The sequence below is a fragment of the Vombatus ursinus genome, unplaced genomic scaffold, assembly GCF_900497805.2.
Source record: "Vombatus ursinus unplaced genomic scaffold, bare-nosed wombat genome assembly UNPS02009205.1, whole genome shotgun sequence".
In the NCBI taxonomy this organism is placed as follows: domain Eukaryota; kingdom Metazoa; phylum Chordata; class Mammalia; order Diprotodontia; family Vombatidae; genus Vombatus; species Vombatus ursinus.
Window position 1 is genome coordinate 25,084,572 of NW_020948983.1, and position 21,516 is coordinate 25,106,087.

General features: G+C 41.2%; 1 protein-coding gene across 1 annotated transcript in view; it reads right to left on the bottom strand.

Annotated features, from left to right (window-relative positions):
- Window positions 1-21,516, bottom strand: part of IL16 (interleukin 16) — a 111,267-nt gene continuing 89,751 nt past the window's right edge. Inside the window, exons 12-18 of the mRNA XM_027851665.1 lie at window positions 19,646-19,802; window positions 14,461-15,550; window positions 13,595-13,772; window positions 12,078-12,179; window positions 11,290-11,539; window positions 2,662-2,787; window positions 1-540 (exon numbers count right to left, since the gene is read on the bottom strand). Coding sequence (XP_027707466.1) covers window positions 335-540; window positions 2,662-2,787; window positions 11,290-11,539; window positions 12,078-12,179; window positions 13,595-13,772; window positions 14,461-15,550; window positions 19,646-19,802 — 2,109 coding nt within the window. The 3' untranslated portion in view covers window positions 1-334. The remainder of the gene's footprint in view (window positions 541-2,661; window positions 2,788-11,289; window positions 11,540-12,077; window positions 12,180-13,594; window positions 13,773-14,460; window positions 15,551-19,645; window positions 19,803-21,516) is intronic.

Genomic DNA, 21,516 nt, shown 5'->3' on the forward strand with positions numbered 1-21,516 from the left:
TGGCTTTTGAGGTGAATTAAATTCACCTATCTTTATTATATCATTGTATCACCAATATGATCTCTATTTGATCTCTATGTATGTATATTCTTTTTACAAAGTCTACACAGTTTTTATGATCCGCTGTTGCAGAATATTAAGATTCTGGAGGCAGTCGTGGATCTTTATTTTCTGGACAACCTGCTGTTGGATGATGTCCCAGAAAGTTGATGATATCCAGCAATTGCCGGAGTGAAGCAGCTGGACTTTCCCAACATCTGCACAGTGGGAGAAGAGGTCCTGAGAGAGAGCAATTTAAGGGAGGGAGATGTTGGTTGCTTCTGGGCTGCAACTGTCAGTCCTTCCCCTGAGACTGTTCAGAAGATTTGGCCAGGGAGGGATGGAGGCCTTTTCTCCTGATGACAGCCGTGACGGGCCCATCAGGTAAAGACTTGATAACGTTCCAGGCTTCAAAACGAGTAAGTCCCTGCATTGTGGTAGTGTTGAGCTGCAATATTTCATCTCCCGGCTGGACTGCATCACCTTGTTCTGAAGCTACCCCTGGGAATAGGGAAGAAGAGTTGATGGGGAGAGGTTATTCTGCTATTTTACTTGGAGAGAAAAGCAACCAAGAGAATAAATACTTGCCTCAAAGATGCCAGGGAATGTCTAAAAAATCAGACAGCAGAACAACTAGAAATTTTCCCATTAAACTAAATGCGTGCTAAGACAACTCGGAGATTTTCAGGATTATTCAGAAATTGGACTAACACATTTCCTAGTGTTTTTGCCAGATGGGAAAATGCTCCATTGGACTGAGAGCAGAGATTCTTTTGCTTTTCCTTGTGTCCCCAGGGCTTAGCACAATGCCCGGCACATAAGTGTTCTTGTTGAGCCGTAGCTGACTCTTCATGACCCCATCTGGGGTTTTCTCGCAAAGATACTGGGAATGGTTTGCCATTTCCTCTCCAGCTCATTTTACAGATGAGGAAACTGAGGCAAGCAGGATGAAGTGACTTGCCCAGGGTCACACAGCTAGTAAATGTCTGAGGCCAGATTTGAACTGGGGAAGATGAGTCTTCCTGACTCCAGGCCCAGAACTCTATCCACTGTGCCACCTAGCTTCCCCTGACATGCAGTAGGCATTTAATGGATGTTTATTGATGGACTGATGGCCTGAGTAAAAATGCAATTTTCCACACTTCTGAAGCCTGAGTATGCCTTGATTAAGGCAGCCTCCTGGCCAAAGGGTGTGTTTAGGAGACAGGGAGGTTTTTAGGTACTCCCAGGCTCCCAGTAGTGTCAGGGGAACTGGATACCCTGAAGTGGATTAAAAATCTGGAAAACTGTGAAGACACCCTCCTTCTGCTTACAGAAGTGCTCTCTTGCTACTTAGAATATTCCAGGTACCTCTGAGGCCTAGGGACAAGGAGACATGGGGGAGGGGCTTCGTTCAAAGTCACACAAGGTGATGGTATTCATAGAAACATTCTCAGGTATACCTCCCAGACCCACGCTCATGGAAACCACACAGTGCAGTGAAAAGAGCAGAAAAGGTCAGAAATCAGGAGACCTAAATTCAAATCCCAGTCCTTTCATTTACTAGACGTGGGAGAGACCTTGGGCAAGTCACTTCCGTCTCTGCCGCAGTCTCTACATCTATCAAATAAGAAAGTGAGACAAGATGATTTCAAAGTTCTCTTCCATATCAAATATTCTATGACTGACTGCCCCTCAAAGTCAGTAAATCAATCATAATTTATTAAGTGCTTGCTATGTGTCCAACAATGTCCTAAAGACCAGGGACACAAAGAGAGACAAGCCATAGTATCTGTTCTTCAGGAGCTCACATTCTAATAGGCGAGACAACAGTAAAGAAATATGTACATATACACACATTCAGTATAAATGGAAAGTAATCTCAGAGTGGGGAAGAGAGGGACTGTGAAAGGCCTCTCACAAGAAGGTGGGATTCAGAGGCAGCTAGGTGGCGCAGTGGATAGAGCACCGGCCCTGAAGTCAGGAGGACCTGAGTTCAAATCCAGCCCCAGACCAAACACTTGACACTTACTAGCTGTGTGACCCTGGGCAAGTCACTTAGCCCCAACTGCCTAAAAATAAAAAAAAAAAATTAAAAAAGAAGGTGGGATTGAAGCCCAGTCTTGAAGGGAGCCAGCAATCAGAAGAGACTAGGAATAACATTCCAGACATGGGGAACAGTGAGTACAAAGATGCAGAATCTGATGGTGGAGGACCAGGTGTGAGGAATAGCAAGCAGGCCAATTACAGAGTAATTTTTAAGAAGCCAGGAAAGGTAAGGAGGGACCAGGTTACCAAGAGCTTTAAATACCAAATGGAGGAGTTCCTTAGATCAATTTACATAGGCCTGGAGGCCATGGAAATTTATTTATTTAATATTGGACAAGTCTTTACAGATTTGCCTGAGGCACAGAGTAGATAAGTGGCTTGCTCCGGCTGAGATAGCTAAAAAGTATGAAAGGTGAGATTTGAACCCAGATTTTTCTGATTTGAGGTTCAGCATTCTATCTGCTATGCCATGCTACTTCTCAGATGCAGTATAGTCCATGTGAAATATTGACGGCCTGAAAAATATTAAATGATTTCAGAGAGTTTTTTCACATGCCTCCAGGGAGAAAGATTGATACCCTACTAGTTTCATACCTTTGAAAATTCTGTTAACTGATATGGGCTTATCTCCATGAATTGAGCCCTTTCCTCCTTCCAGACTGAATCCTAAACCGGCAGATGTCTTTTCGAGAGTTACAGTACAGATGGTAACTTCAGTTGCTGGGGAAAAACAGAAGGTCACGTAAGGGAAGTTTACTCTTCGGCCTATTTGGTGAGACATCGTTGGCAAAAAATCAAGCAGCTGTTGTGCATATTTACTGACCAGCATACTCCCTTCGCTGAGTCTGCCACCATTTTGACAAAAGTAGCCCCACTTATAATGGCACTAACTTCCTCAAGTGGGAGGCTAGCGGTTGGGTGTGTACTGCCGGGGAATGAGACAACCTCTGAATCTCTATTTCCACCCACTCTTCCCAGGCACAGAAGGCTGAGGCTTCAGCCAGAGGGCTCTTTGCCCTTGGCTCTCAGACTCTGATGGACAGCCTAAGCACTTCTTGCATCTCTACTTGAAGAGGAGTCCTGTCTCCTCTGATATTCAAGAACCAGTTATTAGCCTCATAATTTGCTCCACTCAGTACTAGCTGTACTACCCCACCCCACCCAAGCTCCTGCACCTACCCTGACCTCTAGTTTCTTAGAGAGGCAGTGTAATATAATGGCAAGAATGTGGGACTTAGAACTAGGAGATGTGGGTTCACATCCTAGTTCATTTATTTGATAGCTGAATGACTTTGGACAAATCATTTAATTGCACAGAGCCTGTATTTTCTTTCTTTTATTAAAAAAAATGTTCTCTCGATGCCTTTTGTCTTTATATCTCAGTCATTTCAACGCTACCCCCTCCTCCACGTTGAATCCTCCCTTATAACAGAAAAAAACAAGTATGCAAAATCATTCAACACAATAACCACATCTGGTATGCAATATTCTGTCTAGTCCACCAACTCTTCATTGTGAAGGAGACATTATACTTCATTATCTCTTCCCTGAGACTTTCCCTGTTTTTTTTTAGTTAATCAGAGTTCAACTTCTTTTTTTTTTCTAGGCAATGGGGTTAAATGACTTGCCCAAGGTCACACAGCTAGTAAGTGTTAAGTGTCCGAGGCTGGATTTGAATTCAGGTCCTCCTGACTCCAGGGCTGGTGCTCTATCCACTGTACTACCTAGCTGCCTCTGAGAATTCTTTTAAAATTAGGGTATCTAATTTATAAAAACTTTTGGAATCAGTCAAGTCTCCCTCCTGTCATAATTGAAGGTTGAGGAGGTCATTCCCTGGCAAAATGTTGTAGAGAGAACCTTGTTTAAAATATAAATTTAGTTTAAAAATCAAGGGATCTTGGGGCAGCGAGGTGATGTAGTGGATGGAGCACCGGCCCTGGAGTCAACAGGACCTGAGTTCAAATCCGGCCTCAGACACTTGACACTAGCTGTGTGACCCCAAGCAAGTCACCTAACCCCAATTGCCGCACCAAAAAAAAAAAAAAAATCAAGGGATCTTGACTCTCTTCCAGGTTATGAGGGTGCCATGGTGGAGCACCTATATGGTAATGCCCAAGTATCAGCTGGGCAGTCTGAAAATGCTGTCTTGGGTTGTAGCCTAGGATTTCTTCCCCATTATGGACCACTATATGTTTTGAATTTAGCCTGATTTATATACCAGCATATTCCCACATTCTGAATAGCTGGACTTCTTAATCACTCAGTCAACTAGCATTTATTAAAGACCGACTATGTGCCAGTTACTAAGGTAAGCACTAGAGATACAAAGAATGGCGAACAACAGTCCCTTCTCACGAGGAGCTCACAATCTAATGAGACAATGTGTAAACGACTATATACAAACAAGATATATACAAGATAAATTGGAGATGATCTCAGGAGGGAAATTATTAGCATTTAGAGGGATCGAGAAAGGTTTCTTGCACATGATGGGACTTTAGCTAACCCTTGAAGGAAGACAGGAAAGCTAGGAGGTGAAGAACAGAGAGAAAGTCCTAGGCATTAGGAAACTAGACTAGTGAAAACACTTGGAGTCAAAAGATAGAGTATCATACATGAGGAACAGTAAGGAGGGTGGTGTTATTGGGTTGCAGAATACATACTAGGGAGAAGGGAGGGAGGTATAAAAAGACTGGAAAAGGAGAAAAGGGCCAGGTTATGGAGGGCTTTGCAAGTCACAGAAGTTTATATTTGATCCTTAAGGTAACGGAACCACAAGAGTTTATTGAGTGAGGGAAGTGGGATGGGAAGAGGGTGTGTGACATGAGGGACTGTGCTTTAGGAGGATTATGTTGGTAGGTGAATGGAGGATAGGTTAGAGTGGTAGAGAGACCGAACACAGCAGGCTATTGCAAGAGTCTAGGTAGGTGGTGATAGAGGGTCTGCACCGGTGTCAGAGGTGAGAAGCTGGTATACACAAGAGATGTTATGGAGGTAGAAACTACAGGACCTGGCAACTAACTGGACATGGCAGAGGAGGGGTGAGAGGAAGCTGTGAACTGATGAGATCATCAAGTGAAATAGCACGGGGAAACAGAGAAAAGAGCCCAGGACAGGGCCTTGGGGAGTATGGGTGGCTAGCAGTCAATCCGCCAGGAAGCTTTATTAAGCACAGTGTCCTCGTTTTGCACCGGCCATACAAAGACCAAAGTGGAATAGTCCTAAACCTCAAGGAATTTACATTCGAATTGGGTAAACAACGTGTGTGTGCATATCTGCTTTGCATGTAGTTTGCATGTTCATAGATACATATATATGTGCACATGTAGGTAGTGCCTACAAACACATACAAAACAGATATAACGCAACCTGGGGTGGAAAGGTGGGAAGTAGAAGGGTCCTAGCAGCTGAGGGGGAAGGGGAAACCAAGAAGGACCTCCTGCAGGAAGGGTGGGCACTCTAGCTGAGTCTTGAAGGGACCCAGATGTTAGTGAGGAGAGAGAACAGCAAGGGCAAAGGCACAGGGATGAGAGATAGATCGTCGTGTATGAGGAATGGCAAGAAGGCCTACGTGGCTTGGCTGAAGAATACATGGAAAGAAGAGTAATGTGTATAATAATGCTAGGAAAGTAAGAAGGATCCAGATTGTGAAAAATTTTAAATGCCAAATATGACTTTCTATTGGATTCTAGAAGTAATAGGGAGCCACTGGCGTTTGTTGAGCTGAGGAGTGGGGATGTGTGTGTGACACGGTCAGATCTGCCAGTTTAGTGACAGTGAAGATTTGGTAGAGAAGAGATAGGAGTCCAGAAGAGGCTTGAGGCAGAGAGCACAATTAGGGGCTATTTCAGGGAACAACCTCTGCTTACAGAGCATGACAATGGCTCACTAGTTGCATAAGGTGTTCAAAGCAAGTGCTCATATATATTTGGGGGGAGGGGAGGGCGGGGCTAGGCAATGGGGTTAAGTGACCTGCCCAGGGTCACACAGCTAGTAAGTATTATATGTCTCAGGCAAGATTTGAACTCAGGTCCTCCTGAATCCAGGGCCGGAGCTCTATCCACTGCACCACCTAGCTGCCCCTACACATATTATTTCATGTAATGCTCACAACAGTTGTGTAAGGTAGATCCTATTGTTATTCTCATTTTACAGAACACAGAACTGAGGGGCTCCAGGGGATTAAGCGGTTTGCCCTTGCACAGCTAGCAAGTACCTGAGGTGGTATTTGAACTCAGATCTTCTGAAAGAAAAAAAAAAAAGTAGTTGGATGCTTTTAGATTTAATCTGCATTATTAATATTTTCTCCATCACTTTCTGAAGTCTAGACAATTAACAAAACCATAAACAAGCCCTGATCTGCAGCATTTGCCAGTGTGTAGGGTGCACATGCACATGCTGAAACTTTCCTGATCCCCTCTCCTTGAAGTCAGAATGAGCTAGTTTCAGCACACTGCCGAAACAAACAGGCTAGAAAGGAGATGCCTTTGAGTGAAATTACAGACATAAATCAATAAGCCTTCATAACTGCTGGCTGGTTGTGGGCTATGAGGGAGAGAACAGAGACAAAAAGGATGCATTGGTCTTGCACCTGAGTGACTCTGATTAAGACTCTTGGCCCTGGTCAATAGAAATAGGGACATTAGGAAAAGTGGCCAATTTCTGTCAGGGTTTTTGTTGTTGCCGTCTGGTTGTTTGCTTGGTTTTTAGAAGTCGGGAGGGGCATTAGAATACATAGAATAAGATTTGTTTTCAAAATGTTGAGTTGGAAATTTTATCTTAAATTACATCCTATGTAGAGATGGAAATAAGACTGTGGAACTCAAGGTAGTGGTCACGACTAGAGCTAGAAATATAGGAGACATCCATATACAGGTGGTAAGTGAAACCATGTAATTATGGAAACCTTGTGGTGCAATGGAGAGAGAGAAACAACCAAAAAGACCTCAGTTCAGTTCTTCCTTTGACACATACTGGCTTTGTGACTCTGGAAAAACTAAGTACGCAATCATCTTTTTTTTTATTGTCCTATGTTATGGAAATACTTGTTTTATTCCATAAATAAAAAATAAAATAAATAGAACTAATTAAATTCTCAGTTTCCTAGACAACTCTCCTAAGACTTGTATGGCCTTCCTAAAACACCTAGTTTTTTCAGAAGTGCCACGAATAGAGTAGAAGAAACCCATGCAAATCTATTCTTCCTCTCTCAGCCTGTTTTATTCCAAAATCACTCCTGTCAGCAGTAAGCACAGTAAGCTGCAGAGTAGATGCTAACTTGCCTTGTTAGAAAGAATTCCTCAACTCTTCCCCAACCCAGGTCGCCCTGCTAATGAAATCATAACAAACTTAAAACCATGGAAGTGGATGAAAAGAGAACGATATCCATGTTTAAGACAAAGCACAACAAAACTGCATTTCTAAAAAGATTAGAACCTGGGATCTTGACCTAGGACAGATTTCAGAGGGTCTTTGAACTTGGAGTAAGGGTGGAGAAAGAGAGAGAAATTACATCTTTGCTTCAGTGTGATTGGTTTCCTTTGTTATCCTATGCATTTTATTTTATGCAGAAAAAAATTATTCTATGACTTCCATAAGATTTGACCAACCTATCAGAGGAGACCCTGACACACAGAAATGTTTAGAACCTCTGAACTAGAAGAAACCAACTGTTTCTGGCCTGACTTAGAATAGAATTGACTTCAACATTCACAGTCAGTGACATATACAGCAACAAATTCGATCACTGAAAGACTTTATAGAGAAAATAGTTAAAGTAGCTATTCTTTTGTCCTGGCATTTTGTCATGTCATGATACAAATTCTGTTTAAATGTAAATGGAATGATTAGAGTCTGTTCATGTGCTAGGTGGAGTCTAAAAATTATCTCATTGACAATTACAATATTCCCTAAGTAGCTAGACTTTAGAGGGATTAATATAACCTGTTTATCAGCATCTACTTCATTTCCCTGCCTGCAGAGGGGCCAGGCTGCTCCAATTCAGGCCAACAAGCTTCTTAGTGAGTTGAGGTTCTTTTGCAACATTTTAAAAGGCACTTTTCTAAGGCTTCACACGGTATTCTCGAACACCAGCCAAATAGACCTTCTTAGGGCTATTGTGCTAACAGAGAAATGAGTGTACAATTCACTGCCAGCAACAAAAACCTATTAAAAGTTACACATAGAGTTTTCAGGAGTGCTGTGAATGGAATAGAAGAAACGCATGCAAATCTACTCTCCCTCTCTCAGCCTGTTTTATTACAAAATTATTCCTATTGGTATCAAACCCACTAATCAACAGGTTTTCGAGGGTTTTTTTTTGTTTGTTTATTTGGGTTTTTTTCGCCTTTCAGTTGTTGTGCCAGCTGCAGCATGGGAGAGTAGGGCAAGGTGTGTCCTTACATGCTAAGGACGAGTAACTGCCTACAATTTAAAACACCCACTCTACTGTTCAGTCACAACTCTATTTTGCTACATAGTGAACTCCCTAAAGCTCCATTTCTAGCCTTAACATATCATCCAGGTTCAAGTCTAAAATTTCCAAGAGGCCTGAATGGGACACAGAGACACACATCAGCAATAGAGCAATAGACTTGTATGGTCTTCCTAAAACTTAACATGTCTAGGAATGAATTCCTCTTCTTCCCTCTAAAATAGCTGCTTCTCCTTTTCTTCCTCCTCCCTAGTCCTCCTCCTCCTCCTCCTTCTTTTTTTGCACATGATCTAATTTATCTTGATACCATCATACTCTTCCTTTTGTAAGCTCCCTCCCTTCCATCTCCCTGCCCCATGTATTCAATTGCTTATTACACTCTGATATTTTTTTTCCTTCTTGAAGTCAATCATTTCCTCTCCTCACAAAAAGTCAGCCTCCTTTCGATTAAGAGAAGATTACTCCCATCTCTTTCTAGATGTTTCTGCACCCAGGGGTGACTGCACACAGCTATTCCATGTCTCTTTCCCCCCCACTCAAAAATGCCTTGGGGGTGTAAGTCTTTGCCAGACCATGGTATACTTCAGCTAGAAATCGCGTCTCTGACCAAGAGTTAAAATAGAACAGAATTCTTCGTACCTCCCTCTGTTCCCAGACTGACATAGTTAAAAAAGCTTTACTGTCAGAGGATTTATTAGACCTGAGTTCTAATCCCAGTTTTGCTACTAGCTTTGTGACTCTAGAAAAGTTAATCTATCTCTCTGTGTATCAGTTTCCTTATCAGAGAAATGAAGGGATTGGACTAGATAGGATGTAGTCACTTGACGATCTTTAAACTCTCTTTCAGCTTTAAAATTGTCTGATTCAAATTTGGAACAAAATTCCCCATCAATATTAATGAAAGGTCCTTTTTGTTTCCAGCATTCTATGTGTTATCATTTTGGCATGTTGCCATAAAGTCTGGCTTTCTTCTAGGTGCTCCCCATAAGGATGAATAAGCTAAATATTCTGATATGGTCTTTCAGGAAAAAACTGGAAAGGGAAGAAGTAGGAGGGGATTTTCTTTATCCCATTCACAGAATTTATGAGGATTATCATATATATATATATATATATATATTTTTTTTTACCATGGCATGAAGGCACTGAAGAGATCCAGTTGGTGGGCCAGAGAATAAAAATTGGCCCCAAAGAAATGTCAAAGCAAAATTTGCAAATAAAATTAAATTCACAAAGTAAGTAAATAATCTCATTTGAGGAGAGTAAAAAGAGAAGATCAGAGGAATAAAGTCTGAGATTTGAAGAACTTTTTTTGGGGGGGGGGCAGGAAGAAAGTGATCAGATCGAACAGTCAAAGAGTCAAAAGAGGAATCAGCATTAAATAGTTTCACAAAGGCAAAAGGAGTGTGTGGCCGCAGGTTTTCTTCTATAAAATCCCTAAGTTATTCTCGCTGGGGTGCTACCTCCCTTAAGGAGGAGCCTGCTTGGTGTGTTACCTGGAATAAATGCCTTTACTGGGGGGGGGAGGTGTGTGTATTGGGGGGCTACATTCATTAGGGTGGAATGCTCCAGAGAGTCAAAGTGATTAGGAGGTGACTTATGACCTTGGACAGTATAGTAGTGGTGGGAGTGCAAACCAGACTTCATATCTGAGCATAAGTAGAAATGGGTCACTTCCTCAAAGCAGAGAAATCTATAAATATTAATGCAGAGTAGTCTTACCCTTCAAACAAAGCCATTCCTGAAGCAAAATGTGATAACTTGGATTGCGGCTGGCTGTTGGGAAGCATGCCTTTGTTTATTGACCAAAGAAAGGCCGCTAAAATCTTGTGCTGTCTGAAATCAGTCTGCTCTTTACTCACTGTTTCATACTATATCGCTATTAAGGGAGATAGAAAAACTAAATAACACATGGATTCTGCCTTCATAGAGTTTATAATTTAGAATGGAGATACACCAGAGATAAATATAATACACCATGTTCTATAAAAAGTACAAAGCTATGCCTAGCTCTTCCACCCAAGAGCTGTGAGCTCTTCTATCCAGCATGTGCTTGCTTTCCCCCTGCCTCCAGATGTGGTACCACCTTCTCTCTCTCTGCAGTGTTTGAACTTGCCACTCCAAAGTTCCTTGTGGATGATGATATTGCTGTTCTCATTGTTGACAATGGCTCCAGAATGTGCAAAGCTGGCTTTGCAGGAGATAATGCCCCTTGGGTTGTCTTTCCTCCCATTGTTGGGTGCCCCAGACATCAGGGTGTGATGGTGGGTTTGGGCCAGAAAGACAGCTAAGTGGGGGATGAGGCCCAGAGCAAGAGAGGTATTCTGAGCCTGAATTACACCATTGAATGTGATAATTTTATTTCAACATAATTAGTTTTCTTTGTAATCCTATGTATTTTATTTCATAGATTTAGAAATTTCATTCTGAGAAGACCTCCATAGGCCTCATCATACTGCCCAAGTGGGCCACAATGCAAAAATGTGAAGATCTTTTGGTCTGGACCAAGAAGTACCATGTCAGACTCAAAATCCTACACAGGTACCTGGCACTACTACTATTGTTACCTAACCCTTAAGGGATATCAAATAGGACACTCATAAAGCACAAAAGTGCCTGAATAGCTTTTGTTCCCCAATACACACATACCATTGTTTTCCCTAAGTAGTCCCATGACCAGGCACCAAACCTTTGGGGAAAAAGAGTTCTTAACTACTTTGCAGGAAAGGAATAGAAGGGTTTTCAGGTGCCATGGTTTCTATGGGCTTCAGAAAATGGGGAAAACTTACTTGATTCTGTGGAAACCTCACTGGCTGCTGAAGATGCAGACTCCATTGAAGAATTCAGCCCTGTCTCATCTTCCTGCACTTTCCTCGTAACGATGACGGCCTGCTTTGGGTCTCGAGCTTGCCGGATGATGGCCAAGGCTTCATTATGTGTGGTGCCTTTAAGAGATTTCCCATTAATGGAAAGGACCTCATCTCCTTTCTGTATGGTCCCTTCTTGAAAGGCTAATCCATTAGGAAATACTCGGTGAACCTGAATATAACACAAAAAACAAAGACCCATACATGAGAACAGAGAAAATCCCATTCTAACAAAGTCCACGCAACCTTCAGATCATTTTGTCACAGTGGAACTCTATCACAATGTTAGATGTCTGGAACTAAAGATGAAACAAAGTGTTTGCTCATCCTCTTTGTCCCAAATAATAATCACTTACATTATTTAGGGTTTATAAGGCACTTTCCTCACCACAATCCTATGGGGGGGGTAGTACACAAATTAATATTTAGTATGGTTTAAATGTGGAAAGGCAACTTGGTTTAGTAGATAGCAAGCCAACCTGAGAATCCCCAGTCCCCAGAAGACCTGAACCCAGAAGTTTCACCTGGGGGGTGGAGAGGGGAGGGCAGGGATGTGGTAGCTGCCACTGTAAACATTTGCTTGGTTGGTGGACAGAAGTGACCCTTTCTTAGCAAGGCTTTCTGACCCTCCATTCATGTTCAAATTACTGAGCAGCCCCTGTCCAAACTCCCAAAGGCCTGAGCTATGGCCAGAAACTGTGACTACTTACTGTGATCGCCTTGTTTTCTAGATCAACTCCTCCTGCTAAACTGAATCCAAGGCCAGCCCCTTCCTCCTTATGCAAAATGGTAACATGAATGCTGTCAAATTGCTATGGAAAGAAAATATTAAAATGTATTTAAATGCATTTGAATGATTAGTCCAAGGCACTTCTTGGTTGTGTGACCTTAGGCAATCTGCTTTCCCTCACTGGGCTTCAGTTTCCTCACCTATGCAACGGCTAGAATCATAGAATGTTGGAGCTAGAGGTAATATTCCTCTATCCTCTCATTTTACAGATGAAGAAACTGAGGTCAAGAGAAAAGAAGGACCTAGCCAAAAGAAATAGAGGCCTGATCTAAAATAAAAATAAACAAACAAATAAATAAAAAATAAAAAGAGGGCAAATTTGTCTTTTCTAGATTCCTCTTCCCACTTTTTTTGCTCCTCTATCTATTCCATTAACATGTTAACAGATAAGGACTTAAGATGTTAGTCTTACCTGGAATATCTTCACTATAACTGAAACATCTAGAAAACCTAAAATAATCAAGGAACAAATCTCTAATTGTGGAATTTCAGAGAGGTTGGGGAAAACATTTTGAGGCAGGGAACTGTCCCGGTGCCCCTTCGATATATTAATCATCATGCAGTACTACACTGAATCCTATGGTCTACTTTGAACACTAAATGGAAGTAACAGGTATGGACAATAGTTTGACATATGAGACTTGTTATTACAGGCATGCCTATGTAATTGTATACCTACTAGGTATATACTCTAAAGAGATCAAAGAAAAAGGAAAAAGACATATATGTACAAAAATATTTGTAGTAGCTCTTTTCATGGTGGCAAAGCATTGGAAATTGAGGGGATACTCAACAAGTGGGGAATGGCTGAACAAGTTGTGGTATATGATTGTGATAGAATAATATTGTACTATAAGAAATGACAAGGGGAATGGTTTCAGAAAACCTGGGAGGACCTATATGAACTGATGTAAAGTGAAGTGAATAGAACCAGGAGAACATTGTATATAGTAACAGCAATATTGTAATGATAATCAACTGTGAAAGACTTAGCTATGCTGATCAATACAATGATGAAAGACAATTCTGAAGGAGTCATGATGAAAAATGTTATCCACTTCCAAAGACAGAACTGATGAACTCTCAGTGCAAATTAAAGTATAAATTTCTCACTTTCTTTATTTTTCTTACTTTTTTTTTGCAACATGGCTAATATAGAAATATATTTTGTATGATTCCACATTTTAGTTGATATCATATTGCTTGCCTTATCAACAAGTGGGGGAGGGACTGGAGGGAGGAAGAGAATTTGGAAATCAATTTTTGAAAATAAATAAATAATATTCTTAAAAAACAAATGCTGCAAGTTTGCCTGGAGTCAGTCAAATTCACTGAACTATAGTCTGCAGAATCTTTACTATTAGATCACTACAGGGAATATATCACATTACAAAGCACTTTGATGGTTGAGAACTAATGCTTAGAAAGGACATGTACCTTTAATGTTGCTTCATCTAGTGCCTTCACTTCCTCTATGAGCTTCTTTAATTCTTCCCGAGTAAGTAGAGAGATGACAGATTGGCCAGATCCACATGTAGAATGAGGAGAGTTGCTATCCTCCTCTACCTCCTCATTCTCCGTCAGACCCTCAGAATAGTCTCTCAGCTCAGAAAGGCTTTCATGTTAGTGGGACAAGAGAAAAAAATAACGTACTGTGAGAAGAACTTCACTCCACCACGGACTATGAAATTCGGAGGACTGCAACTGATGTCATCCATAGACTATGTGTACCTAACTAAGCCATGTGGGACTAAAAAATTATAAAAACTTGCTTAATAGATATTAAATGAGAGAGCCTTTAGAGAGAAGAAGGGAAGGAAAGTAGCTCTGCTACTTAACTTATCTGTATAACCTTGGCCAAATTGCATTACCTATCTGAGCCTTAGTTTCCTTTTTTTGTAAAATGAGACAGATGTTCTCTAAAGCTGCTTCCAGATCTAAATCCTACCTATAATCCTACAAAGCAAACTCAGTTAAGACCCAGTCTTTGGGTAAAGGTCTTAAACAGGGAACATCTATCTGATCATGGCTCTTCTAATACAGAGTAGCTAGCTGCTAGGGGAATTCTCCCAGACCCATTTGAACTATTTTCCCAGGAGTGTAAGAAGTTCCAAGTGTCCTTAGATTCTAGTTTATCACCAAGTCTGCTCAAAGTCTACACTCATAATCTGATGATGGGAATAATTATCTTTTGGATAGAACCAGGATTGAACAGAGTTCAGGAGGGCATGCGCTCTGCAGTGGAGACTCCTGAGGCCCGTAACCTATTCAGAGGCATGAAGGAGGTACTCTAAATGGCTTACTTCAGTGAAAACCCCATGTCCATAGAAGAACTTTCATTCGAAGGACTGACAGCCCTCATATCTTCCACAGGCGTTGGAGATGACCTTTCCCGAGGGTTCCACGGACTATGTCCACAGGATACTGGAGATGGAGGAAGGCAGAGGAAAGATTTCATTAAGGCTGATGACACCTGGCTGCTGATGGAGTAGAGCTTGCTAGATTTCTCCTCGGTTGCCTTCATCTCACAAGCCTGGTGCGTGGTCATAGGGAAGCTCCGAGCTCTCTGGACTGGAGCGTTATTCACAAGGAGGCACTGTGACTCAGTGATCTTTGCCTGGAGCAGATTCAAGAGATCGCCGTCAGTGTCGTGGCTTTCCTGGGGGCTGGATGGACGCGCTGGCGGGGGTGAATCAGACAAGTCTAAGTCCTTGGGCACTGAAATAGCGTCTGAGTCCAGGGGCGGAAGGGTCTTCGCAGAAGCCTGCTGCTCAGTCGTACGGTGGGTACCTGGAGAGAAAAGCCCAGTGGTGACTGCTGCATCTTGTTTACCAGATTTTTCTCTCTCTGAGAGGGAGAGCTTGGGAAGCGGCCTCTGGTTTCCTTTCTCTGGGGGATGAGAAGTACTGAATGTCTCAAAAGAACTGATCCTTTGTTTGATTGATGAAGCTCTGCCTAAGAACAGAGGGCGCTCCCTCAAAATGGGACCGGGTTGGGCAGGAGTGCTTTGATCTGGTAGCGTTTTGGGGTCTGTGGTTCCAGATCGATTCCTCAGCCCTTTCAAACTCTGACGAAACCAGGCTGGTTTGGGAGCTACTGGAGGGCCTTTCTTCACACTGCCGTGTTCTTCAGCTTTGTAGCCTTTGGAAACGTCACCTGCAGTTTCAAGCTTCTGCAACACCCCATCAGAGAGGCTACATTTGCGGTTTTCTTCACTGGAACTGACATTAGACCTGAGATCTAAGTGACCGTGGTCTTCACTCATGGTGGGGCTAAATAAATTTTTGATGCAATCTGAAATTCGGACCCAAGGGTCTTCCACTGTAGTGTCAAAGCTGTAATCTACCCGGGCTTGTCTTCTAAGTAAAGGATGCTTCACTAGTGAGACGGCGCCTAAGCAACAAAGAAAGAACTTAAAATTTACACTTTTATATGAGAATAGGCTAATTAAAAAGTTGATACTTCTAATGTTAAGAAAATAGCTGAAAATGGGGGTGCCTGGTCACATGTGGTACATGGAAAGGTGATGCTTTTGGTTGGAGCATTGTCATCTAACTCCCAGGCAGACGTAATTGATTCTACTAAGGGAGAAAGGGAAAGAGAAAAGGAAGGGAACATTTGTGAAGTCCCTACCATGTGCCAGGCACTGTGCTAAGCCTTTTACAAATAGCATTTAATTTGATCCTCACAACAACCCTGGGAGATAGGGGCTATTATTATTCCCATTTTACAGCTGAGGAAACTGAGACTGACAGAAGTGAAGTGATTTGCCCAGGGTCAAGCAGGTAGAAAGGGTCTCAGAATTCGAATTTAGAAACCTTGGACATTAATTTCATGGAATCAAAGCACTCTGGAGGTGGAAGGACCATCAGAGATCGTCCAAAGTAGCCTTTTGGTTTAATAGATAAGGAATCTGAGGATCAAAGATACCCAAGGCCTCACAGATGGTTGCTGAGAGAGTCTTAATTTTATTACTAACATGCTGGCCTTATTAATAAAATGATCAAATTACCCAGAAACTATGTCTCTCAACTCTTTTTAGTTGTCACATTAATATGGTTGAATAGGTAGAGCACTGGACTTGGAGTCAGGAAGACTTGATTCAAATCCTACTCTGTGCATTTACTACCTATGTGACCCTGGGCAGATCTCCCTGTTCTGAGCAGAGTGTTCTTTTGGCAATACCCTAGTGGCTCCCCAGTGAAATAATCCAAAAATTAAATGACATTCCTTTAACTTCTAAACATTTAACATTTCCTCTCAGACCAAAGACCCTCAATGGCGGTGGCTTACAGTGCTTACATGGGGGCTTACATGAAGGGCTTACATGCCCTTCAAAGAGTAGGTGCTTCAAAGAGTAGGGTGGCAATCAACTCTGACTGATTTGTTAACTAGTCAGTTTGTTAACCAATGGAAGGTGGGCTATATTAAAATAAGTGTCTTGGGGTACATGACCTGTGTCACCCAAATCTTGGTCAAAGAGACATCGATTTCCTTATCACCTTCCTGACAAAAGGGAGGATCCACATTTTCCAGACCTGTCAGAGTAAACACAATGAGCAGGAATGTACCCATTGGCCTAAAATTAGGACTTCTTTTACCAACAGATCAGGTCTTGGCCTCAGTAAATCTCTAAGAGAGATTTCCCACACTGGTTGTTTTCTGGATGAGGAACTAGAAAAAGGTAAAAACCTTGGTCCTGATTCAATAATTAGTTAATAAATACAAGAGAGAAATAATTAATTTCTCACACTAGTTATGCTAATGGTTAGACTTAGCAGCTGGGCAGCTTGGTGGTGGCACAGTATATAATGCTGGAATCTGAATTAAGAATAACTGAGTTTGCATCGTGCCTCAAAGATACGTGCTAGCTGTGCAATCCTAGGCAAGTTCCCTAATCTCTTTTGGCTTCAGTTAACTCATCCATACGATGCAGATTATAATAACATCTATTCACAAGGTTGTGAGCAACAAATAAAATAGCATATGTAAAGTGTTCTGCAAAATGTAAATGCTATATAAATGGTAGCCATTATTGTTATTATTGTTGTTATTGATACCCTCCTGATAAAAAACAATGATTTTGAGAAAAAGAAGTGGATTGTGTCTTTCTTGGAATAAAAAAAAATGAGAAAACATAGTAAGGCCTAGAGAGATGAAAGACTTGCTTAGAGTCACACAAATACTAAGTAGCATAGTCAGGTACCCAGGCAGGCCCAGGTCTTCAAGTCTCTACATCTATTATTCTTTCCTCTGCATCAAACTATAGGTAACAAGCTAATTTTCATGCCTGCTTTTACAAATGGTGTCAAAAGACCACGGAATTTAGAATTAAGAGACCTGGGCTCTAGCTAGGCCTTGCTACTGGCTAGCTGTGTGATGTTGAGAGAATCACTCCACTTCTCTGGGGGTCATTTGCCCCATTTGTAAAATGTGGGTGCCTGGGAAGCAATCCCAAGGAAGGTTTTGGACTTTGAATTGGGACTATGCTCTTTGGAAACTGAATTAAGCTATGAAAGTAATCTTCTTCCCTTCTTTAGAGACTGAGGTGGTGCAAGAGGGGAGGGGGATTATGCTTTCCACACGTTGGGGGAATATGTTTGTATATTTGTGGTTATCTTTAGATGTAAATATTTCTCTTTGTAAAAGCCCCAGTGTCTTCTAATGGCAAGAGTTAACTAACATTTATATATCACTTCATGGTTTATATAGCACTTTGTACAGTTATCCTTTTCACATCACGACTTTCCCCATCGTGGTTTTGATATATTGCAGTTCAGCATAAGAAATTAAATAGGAATTTTTGGGAAGTTTTGCAAAAGCCAAAGATGACACATGAAGGCCAGCAGACAACACGGAAAAGGTTTAGAAACTCAGAAATGCATAAAATATATATGTAGTATTGCATAATATCCACATATTTTATCTTTTAATATCATAATAATTCAGACTTCTCTGGTATGAAAGGAGAGCCAAAAATTTTATGTGAATTTTCCAGATCTCAGGAGTGCTACACCCCTAGCCCCCCATGATATGAAAAGGATAACTGTATACATTATCTTATTTGAGCCTCAAAACAACCTTCTCAGATAAGGACAATGGATATTATTGTCTTCACTTTACAAATGAGGCTTTGAAACATGAAGGGTCACAAAATTAATATCTGAAATTGAGTTTGAATTCAAAGTCAGGAGCTCTTTTGGTGGAATTCCTAATTTCCATAGAAGATTTCTTTTGAACACTGACCATTTCAAAAGTACCTTTCTCTAAGACCACTTTTGATCCAGAGTATTCTGTATCACAGGATAACTACCTTGAAGAGAGGCATCTATAGATACATCATTCAGTCACATCCTTTCTCTGATCTAGAATACTTTCTATATATCATAGACTTAAGGCCTTCTGTATGATAGGTTTTACATCTTCTAACACCATGTTCTCATACTGTAAAATAACGAAATGAAATTCACAATGACATATTAATTTAATAACTCAATATTTTAAATGCAGCTTCCCATAATTTCTAATAGTATTGCCTTTGAACCTACTACTACTACTACTACTACCACTACTAGTACACACACATCATCATCATCATCTCAAATCTCATTTCTTTTAGTTTTGAAGGCATAAAGAATAGACATAAGCACATCATGATGATGTCTCTTTGAGTGTCACTGGATAATTGTACAGGAAATGAAATCAGGCTAGTTAGCACATCATTCTTGAACTGGAAAGATCTGCATAGTCCCTTCTCAGTGTTATTTCCCACACTATTGCTTCACATTATTCCTGTTGGCTGAGAGGCAGCATAGCATAGGAGATACAGTGGTTGTCCTGGAAGCCAGGAAGATATGGGTTCAAATGCTGAACATTCTGATGCATCCTAGTTGTTTGATTATGAGCAAATCATTTGACCTCTCAGTGCCCCAAGGCAACCCTCCAAAAGTATAAGTTGCAGATGAGTTGTTGATCTGCATTGGTGGAGGGAGTTTCCTTACTAAGAATTTCCCACAGAAATTAAAGAGAAAGAGAGAGAAAGAGAGACAGAAGAGAAGAGAAGAGAAAACAAGAAAAGAGAAGAGCACAGAAGAGAAAAGAGAAGAGGGAGAGGGGAAGGGGGGAGAAGGAGGAAAAGGATGAGGAGAAGGAGAAGAAGAAGATGAAGAAGAAGGAGAAGAAGGAGGAGAAGGAGAAAGAGGAGGAGATGAATTTTCATCTGCTAATGTTTAAGAGGAGAAGCAGTATAATGTAGTGGATAGAGAGATGGCATAAAAGACAGGAAGACCCAAGTTCAAACCCTGCCCTCTGGCACATCTTTAAGAAAGGCTAATGCATACACAGATACACAAAATGACTATTTGACTTCCACTCAAGTTTTAGAATCAAACTTTTCAAGTTCATTTTCACAACTCACAAATATATCCATTCCCCAGACAAATGTTGCACATTCAGAAGCATGTAAAACCATTTAAAATTCAAACATACCTGTCCTGGATACATTTGCTTGCTCTGATTCTGTTGTAGTTGAGGCAAGAGCCTCAGCACCCTCTGCTTGAACTGAAACTCTTGATTCTGAACAAGATGGGACTTCACCCAGAGTTGTAACAGTTTTCTTTCCCCGTAGCTGCAGGTTTCCCACTTCCTGTGGTGTAAACAGGAAATATAGTCTGTCAAAACGTCACGCTATAAATGGTAAGAATTGCTATGGGCACAAGACATCTTTGTGCTTTTGATTTTACCCTCAGCATAAATCTTAAGTAATGCTCAGGCTTTTGCTTTAGATGAAAAATTGTTTAACAGCTTCACAATGAACCATTTCAACTACTTGGTGGTGAAGGATGGGGGGAGGGCATGGTGGAAAAAAGTTTAATGACATCTCTTCCTATGCACTTGTGCAGGGCTAAAATGGGTTACAGTCACTGGACCAACCAACCTTGTGGCATTGATTTCCTGTTGCTTTAAAAAGAATTTCAATGCAGAAACTATCACATTCTTTCTAACCAGTTAGTTTGTGGAAAGTTGGTTTATCACAAAATTAAATTAAATGCAAAGCTTATATAATGCACTAAAAGTCAAAGAAAAGGATTTCACAGGACCTCAGATACAGAATTGGGGAGCGGGGAAGAGCAGGGCAGGTAGCTGCTGTATTTTTGGGTGCAGACTTGAGGAGGAAAGCCTGAAAACTGTTTTCTTAGGTTTCAAGGAAAAGGTCAAGAGGATTATTATTTAGTCACGAGGTCATGATTCCTGCCTGCTTGATGGTCCCAAGGCTCAGCAGCTAGGGCAGCAGCTTGTTTCCTGGACCTCCTCTCGTCACCTGCTCTGCTCTTCAGAGGAAGCAATTAAGTCGATGTTTTCTGTCTTCCGCTTCGTATTGAATTTTATGTCTCTGATATGTGCATGCTGAGAACAGATTACCATCTGAGAAAGACATCATTGAAATAACTCCCTAACATTTTGCAAATTAAAATACTATTCAAAGCTGTTCTTTCCTTTGTGTTCTACTCATTTAAAAATGTAATTGCTGCATGGTCCTTTGGGCTTTCTTTAAGTTGACAAGACCGTGAAGGAAGAGGAAGCTTCTCCTATGAGGTATTAAACTGGGACTATACAAAGCCTTGGAATTTAAATTACCTCAAAGTAAATATCTAGACAGACAATAGCCATTCACATGGTAGATAGAGGCAAGATGGTATAGTACATGGAATAGGGATTTGGGGCTGAGAAGACTTGATGCAAATCTGCCTCAGATGTTGTTCCTCTGTCCTTTGTTCTCCAAGAAGACCAATGACATTACTAATGTCTTGACTTGCAAGTGAATTGGATTTAAGTGAGGCAGGGCTATGCAAAGTCATCAGCCTCACTCTCTCTTTCAGGGTCATTGGAATCCAGTGACAAGACATAGGTCAGGACCCCTCTTGATGGCCCCAGATGCAGTGGGAGACCTTGGTCTTTTTAAACTAATATCTTTCCAGTTTTCAGTTTGTCTGAGGCAACACTCTTTCAGTAATTAAAGGATAGATAAGAACGGAGGCAAAAGATGGCCTAGTTTGCCTTCACAAATGAATCAATCTGGGAGGGGAAGAGCCTAGATATTTATTAGCTATGTGACCTGGGCAAGTCACTAAACCTGTCTGGGCCTCTATTTCCTCATCTACAAAATGAGGATGTTGGAATGAATGACTTTTAAGACCCTTTCCAGCTCTAAATCTATGATCCTAATGGAATTCCTAAAGGAATGTGTAAATAGAAAAAAATTAATTTAAATGAAAAATAGACAAAACTAAAATGTAAGCTGTGCCACCCTGTCTTAAAATGATGATTTTAGAAGGGCTGTTTGGATTTCCACCAAGATA